This window comes from Seriola dumerili, unplaced genomic scaffold, assembly GCF_002260705.1.
Source record: "Seriola dumerili isolate Sdu_G_001 unplaced genomic scaffold, Sdu_1.0 BDQW01000478.1, whole genome shotgun sequence".
In the NCBI taxonomy this organism is placed as follows: Eukaryota; Metazoa; Chordata; class Actinopteri; order Carangiformes; family Carangidae; genus Seriola; species Seriola dumerili.
In genome coordinates this window covers 3,957,243-3,964,165 of record NW_019174733.1, presented here as the reverse complement: position 1 = coordinate 3,964,165, position 6,923 = coordinate 3,957,243, and the positions used below count along the sequence as shown (strand labels likewise).

At 39.8% G+C, this 6,923-nt stretch overlaps 1 protein-coding gene across 1 annotated transcript; it reads left to right on the top strand.

Annotated features, from left to right (window-relative positions):
* Nucleotides 1-1,941: 1,941 nt before the first annotated feature.
* Nucleotides 1,942-4,999, top strand: LOC111235373 (G-protein coupled receptor 26-like). Its single transcript, XM_022763814.1, has 3 exons — nt 1,942-2,612; nt 3,597-3,710; nt 4,723-4,999. The coding sequence occupies exons 1-3, from the start codon at nt 1,942-1,944 to the stop codon at nt 4,997-4,999; spliced, it is 1,062 nt and encodes a 353-aa protein (XP_022619535.1).
* Nucleotides 5,000-6,923: the final 1,924 nt, after the last annotated feature.

The window sequence follows — 6,923 nt, the reverse complement described above, 5'->3', positions numbered from 1 at the left end:
GTGAAACCAGAAACAGCTATATGACTAATACAATAAGGTGGCTATACATCACAGTTTTGACATGAAAAGCTCATTCTGTAAATTCTTCTTTGTTTAGATCCCAACACTCAGGACCACAGCACATTGTAGTGGCTGCAGGATGACAGAGAATCATTTATGTCCCTTCCCATCAGCAGGACGATCAGCAGACTTGTTGTCTCGCCTTCCTTCCTCAGAACTGATACCAGGCATGGGAAAACATCAAAAACATCGGGAAAATCTAAATTATATTTAGAACCACCAACTTCATGCACCACTGATGAGGGTATTGCAGTCTAAAATTGCGCATGGGTCCTGCAATTCAAAAGTGGGAAACATGTTACAAGAAGTTAATTGAAGAATCATGCTATAACTTTATATGGTGGAGTATAAATACATTTAGTCAAAGATTATGTACTTAAATCCCATTTTTCAAATATTAAGACTTTACTGAGTATTTACATTTTAAGGTACTTTACAGTTACTTATCAGACTGAGATTTTATAAACAAAATATATGATCAGCAGTTTGTGAAATATGCATTGCTACCAGTTTATCAGACTAATAATTTAATTAAAATGATCCCTGTCTTAATCAGCTACAACATAGAAATGCTGCTCAGACATTAATGCAACCATAATAATAATAATAAATAATTAATACGATACTTATACTGTATATAATAATATAACAGTCACAAGGGCCATTTTTCTGCAAAATGAGTACTTTTACTTTTGATAATTTTACAATAATTTGCTCATAATACTTGTAGTTTTACTTAACTACTAAACTATTTTGAATACAGAAAATCTTTTCAACCACCAGTTATTATTCATGACCTTATGACCCCTACTGACCTTTCCCCTTTTGTGCACAAAAAATGACAGAAGCGTTAGTTATTTATGGCCACACACACCCACACATACACGTACACACACAAATATACACACACACACTAGCATCTGCATGCTTTTTGGTCATGGGACACTGAAAATATGGCTTCCAAGGCTGGAGGCGGTACACACAGCTGCGTGCCAGAGGCGGTAGTACTGCTGCACTGTGGACTAATAATCTGGATGGAGAAGTCCACTAAACTACGTCCATTTAAAGCGCCATATAAGGCTTTGAACGCTGCCCTGATGAGGCTCCGGGTCTCCCTATTCTAACGCTATGATATCCGAGCTGCAGATTTAACTCTTACTGTTTGCTGCTGAGAATTTTTAATAAATGCAGTGACGATGGTGAGTCAATCTAGTCAGACACTGACTTGCAAAATACATAATTAACCTTCTCTGTGTTTTTTTGAATATTCACGAACTTAATGTACTTATGGATTATTTGCACAAAATACCTCATTACCAGAATTGCTGTGCTCAACGTGACGCTCATGACATCAGCCTTACCACCAGCCACGCAATCGTGCGTCGTGCTTCTATTTTTACACTAAAAAGCTATTTTTGAACAGGGGTGCAGCAGCGTGCTTCAGACTCTGGCAGAGAAGACGATATAAGTAGCTTCAGATACCAAAAGCCTGAAGTACTTTCATATCTTCTTTCTTTTTCAAAGCCTCCCATCATGTCAACGCGCAATTGCGCAGCCAGGAAACACTGAGCGGTGAGACCAGTGGCATGACAGAGGTGCTTGAAAACTACCGCAGCGCCTCACGAGAACGAGCTTCCTGCTGTGACCCCATTCCCAAGAAACTGACTTCCAAACGTCCTCATAATATTCAGGTGAGCATTCTCTCTATGAATCCTCTGCGAGTTAATCGTGGACACTGTTGGCAGGCCCGCTGCGTTTATTGAAGACATTTGGAGCCTGGGGAGAGTAAGCATGACAATGTATTGGACTCATATCTGCTGCGACTTCTACTCACGATGACAGTTTGTATCAGCACTGTGGATGCACTCATCAAAAGTCACGATGGACGCAGCGGATATAGCTGCTTCCGTGTTAGTTTTGGGGATCATTTTCGTGTCGTTGCTGTCCAACGTTGTGGTGCTGATCTGCTTTCTGTACAACCCGGAGATCCGCAAACAGGTGCCCGGTCTTTTTATCCTCAACTTGACGTTTTGCAACCTGTTGCTAAGCGTGTCCAACATGCCACTAACTCTTGTCGGGCTCGTCACCACGGGTCACCCCGGAGGCAGCGGCTTCTGTCAAATTGTGGGTTTTCTCGACACTTTCCTCACCACAAACTCCATGCTGAGCATGGCAGCTCTCAGCATCGATAGATGGGTTGCGGTGGTGTTCCCACTGAGTTACCACTCAAGAATACGACATCGGGATGCAGTGATCGCGCTGGGATACACGTGGATACACTCACTCTGCTTCTCCACAGTTGCCACCTGCCGCTCCTGGGTGGGCTACCACCACCTTTACGCGTCGTGCACTCTCTGCAATGCCAGGGCGAAGGCATCCGGCACGCAGTTCATCATTTTCACCGTGGCTCTGCACTCTCTCACTTTCCTCCTCACGCTGATCGTGTTGTGTGTAACGTATCTGAAAGTGCTGAAAGTTGCAAGGTTTCACTGTAAACGCATCGACGTGATCACTATGCAGACGTTGGTGCTGCTCGTGGACATTCACCCCAGGTAAACAGTCATTACAGATACAGTCAGTCTCATCATTTTTTTTTTTATAGCGCGTTGCTTTCTCTGAAACGTTTGTGTCTTTCAGTTTCGTTTAGTCTTGTATGATTCTGTGGTAAAATCACTAGCTATTGATCCAATGAATTTTTGTGACACAAATAGTGATTGTTATGCTAGAAAACCTGCACTTAGTGTCTTCATAGACAACATGAACAGAATATGATGCTGGTAGTTTTTCTCTTCTTCTTACAAACATTGCTAAATTGACAATACTTTATGCAAAAAATAATCACATTAATTAGTTTATTCAGCCTTTAGATGAAAATCACCAAGCATCTTTCAAACTTCAGCCTCAGGCTTTGCTGCTTTTCTCGGTTTTACATCCTTTTAGATGACCTAGTTTTTGTGATTGTGGACAGTTGGTTTGACAAAATGTGCAATTTGAAAATGTCACCTTGTATTCTGGCACTTGTGACACATTCTTCACTGTTTCCTGACATTATAGCAACCAGCTGATTAACTATTTGTAAAAAATTGAATAAATAATGAAAATGGATAGCTACAGTTTGTAGCAGCTAACTGTCAAAAGTAGGCTATTAAAAACATAAAGCATATTCACTAACTTTCTACAGCTTCCCTATAAATGACTTGACATGAATCCAAAGTGCTCCTCTGGTGATGATTTGACTCTGTCCATCCTGCTGTCAGTCAGTGTTTACATCATTATGTTTCATTATGATCAGCAAGGCCTTCCCCAGTTTTATCATTTACCCTGACTTCTACTCAATTAAACTTTGAATTGCTTCCCATTTACATAATTGGTATCTGTGCAGTGTGAAATTTCTCCAGTGTAATCCCCGGAGATAACAGCGCACAGTTCAGTGCTTTCTTCACATCCACCCCACATGTTTTCTCTGTTTTCATTATGTCTGCATGTCTGTGATCATGCCTCCTGGGTAGATAATGCGTACCTGTGTGCTTTGGCAGTGTGCGCCAGAAATGCTTGGATGAGCAGAAGCGGAGGAGGCAGAGGGCCACGAAGAAGATCAGTACATTCATCGGCACATTTGTGGTGTGCTTCACCCCTTATGTCATTACAAGGTGAGCAGAGATCTATAATAATGCATGTCCTTGTGTGTGTGTGTGTGTGTGTGTGTGTGTGAGAGAGAGAGAGGGATTTAACACAATGCGTAATCTCAACATGTGAAGGTTTCTTACCTTTTCCACATACAACTTCCAGAAGATAAACTTGTGCATATTTTATCTTTGCAATGAAAAAATATTTTAACTGATCTTCCTCATTCAGCTTAATGAGAACAACTCTCTCAAGGATGAATCTTTTTGACAGAGAGATTCTGAGTTTTCACTTACCTTGTTGTGGCTGCTAATGTGGTTATACTTGGCTTATTGTGTGAATACAGATGGCGATAATATCTGTCTTGATATCTGGTAGCATATTAAACATTTTTAACCGCTTCCTTTTCGTAATGTCACAGCTTATTGGTTCTACACACGTTTCTAATCCTTGTCACTGAGCCTGAATATCTGGGGAGATGAGAAGGAGAGAGACAGAGAATGGGAGAGATAGCAAATGAGTCAGTGATCATAGCACTGGCTCTCATTAGTATTAGCCCCAGTATTGGCGGTGGCAACCTGTCAGAAGCTGTTAGATTTGCGCTATGAAAATAGAGAGGATGCACATTAGGAGCTGTGTGGTAGTGAAACACGTTAGACTTAAGGATATCACACTAATTACAAAGGCAGATTAACAGCAAGACAATACTGCAGTTGGTTTTCACTTGGTCTTTAATTTGATTTATTAGGACAAAATAAGTGTCAGGCCCTGGATTCAGTGTGAAATAATTTTAATTAGCAAGAAGTCCAGAAGCAGCAAAAACGATTTGACACCCATCAGTTCAAATTGCCCAACACAGTGATGACATTTCAATGAAGTGAAATAATAACATTTCCACAATATTACATTACTGGGGGAGGTTCGTTTGCTTTGGATGTCTTCCGCTCCAGTTACACTGATCTAAGAATTAGCTCAACCGCTGCATTGATGGTGTGTGACTCTTTTTTTCTCCTCCTCTTTTTGCTTTATTTGAGGTAGAATTGTGGAGCTCTTCTGCCCAGTGCCCATAAGCCCTCACTGGGGTGTGCTTTCCAAATGTTTGGCCTATAGCAAGGCAGCAAGTGACCCGTTTGTCTACTCGCTGCTGCGCCACCAGTACAGGAAGACCTGTAGCCTCCTGGCTAACAAAGTCCTCAAGAGGAGTCCACTCAACTCCTCCTCCCTCAGGATGGAGAACAACGCAGGGAGGAGCGACAATAACGTCAACATAACCAACAACATCCAACCGCCTACCAACAAGCCACTGGGACAGTGAAGGTCAGCACTCTCAGAAACAATTACGGTACTTTACCAACCTAAAGGTGACTTGGATTTGACATTTCACTTTGAGGTTAACACTCATGAGAAGAGGGGTATGACCGTAGATTGACTTCTCTGTGATGGTGTAATATCAGAGTGAACAGGTTTGTCACCTAATTACTAGTTGAAGGAGAAGGCTGGCAATATTCTGTAATTGTCTTAGTATCAACAAACCCCATAAAGACACCCAAACCAACAATGTGTTCATCCATCTTTCACTACTTTCCTACTTTCCCAGTCTGTCTGTGGCTCTCAGCCCCAATTTAATTTGTTCCTACTGAGGATGTAAGTTTTAAAAATAGATCACAAATAAATTCTTTTTTTTTAAAAAAAAGGCAAAATAATTTCCTCAAGCAGCTGGGTTTTGCAGGGTTTTTTTGCAAACATTCCTTTAACGGGAAAAAAGTGCATATGTAGGGAACTACTTGTAGCAGCAGAAATAGTGCACTAGTGAATATTTGCAGCAGCAGGACTGTGCATATGGGATTAACTCACAATTAACTACAGTGTCCATGTTCATGGTAATGAATGAACTTGGCACCATGTGCAGTGGTGTAGTTAACAGATGTGTTTTTAATAGTTTTCCTCTGTGCCTTAGACAATAGATGTCTATGGCACAGAGGGATATTTTAGTTAGTAACTGCCAGCAGGATAAATCCATTAAAAAATATAGAATATCACCATCCTTCTTTTATAAAAGAATAGACCGACCACTTTTGTAGGTTGTGTGTGTAGGTTGTAATGGCATTAAATATTTCAATACAAATGAAACACAGTCTTTTTAAGAATAGCAATTTCTAATGAGATAGTTTGTAGCACAAATTTGTGACAACCATCCTGTGTAACATGGTGACTAATTTGTTAATTGTGTTATTAATGGCACAAACTGTAATCCAAATGTGAACAAGACAACTACAAAATACAGAACACACACGCCTGCTTTCACTCCCAGATGAATTAGCAGGTCTCATACATGGACTAACTAAACAACAACTAAATCTTCAGTATTACTATCTCCGATGCTGTTTAAGGTTTGGTCAAGTCAGTAATGTATTAACACAAGAGTAACTTCATCACCAGACGTCGGTATAGTTGTAAATATTCTCTGTGAAACTCAAGCATACCTTCTGACCTCAATGCTGATTATCTACCTGGATAAAGTACTGTAAAGAATGATTTAAACAGTACAGTCATGTTGTAGAGAGCAGAGCAGTTCACCACACTGATGGTTTAATCAAAATTACTGTATGTTGTAGCTGTGAGGCCTGAGTTCTGAAGTGCCTTTTAGACTATGAACTCTTACTTAATCAAAACACAACAGAGGAAACCTGTCACATTCTGTCATTTACTTGGTATTCTGTGGTGTGGTTAGGTGTGATGATAGAGCCTGTTATGCAGTTTGGTCACATTGTAGGAAAATTTTTAAGTAATGTGTATTTTGTAATACCACCACATTGTATTGTTGCATCTGGCAAAACAGGGTGAAATATTATTTGAATGTGGTAGCCACTATTCAGTGATGTGTAATTAACATTCCAGCTCATGATATATGAGTGGCTGTGTGATGTTTGGGTTATAAAAATTATTCATTTTGACAACACTGGCAAATCAGGATATTGTACTTTTATTTTACTGTGACAGTATGAAGCCTTTAAAGGGCATAAAATCTATTTATTTTTGTCAAAACTGTGTCTGATTTTTGCTAAATACGTTTGTGATTATATTGAAATAAATGCTGTGCATTTTGACATTTTAAAATCTCACCAAATTTCTTCTTACGCATTTATTATTATGTATATTTATTGCTGTATGACTGGAAGTGATGCATAGACAGTTCATCAAATTTCTACTTAAACAATGTTTTACCAAAAGAATGTCTA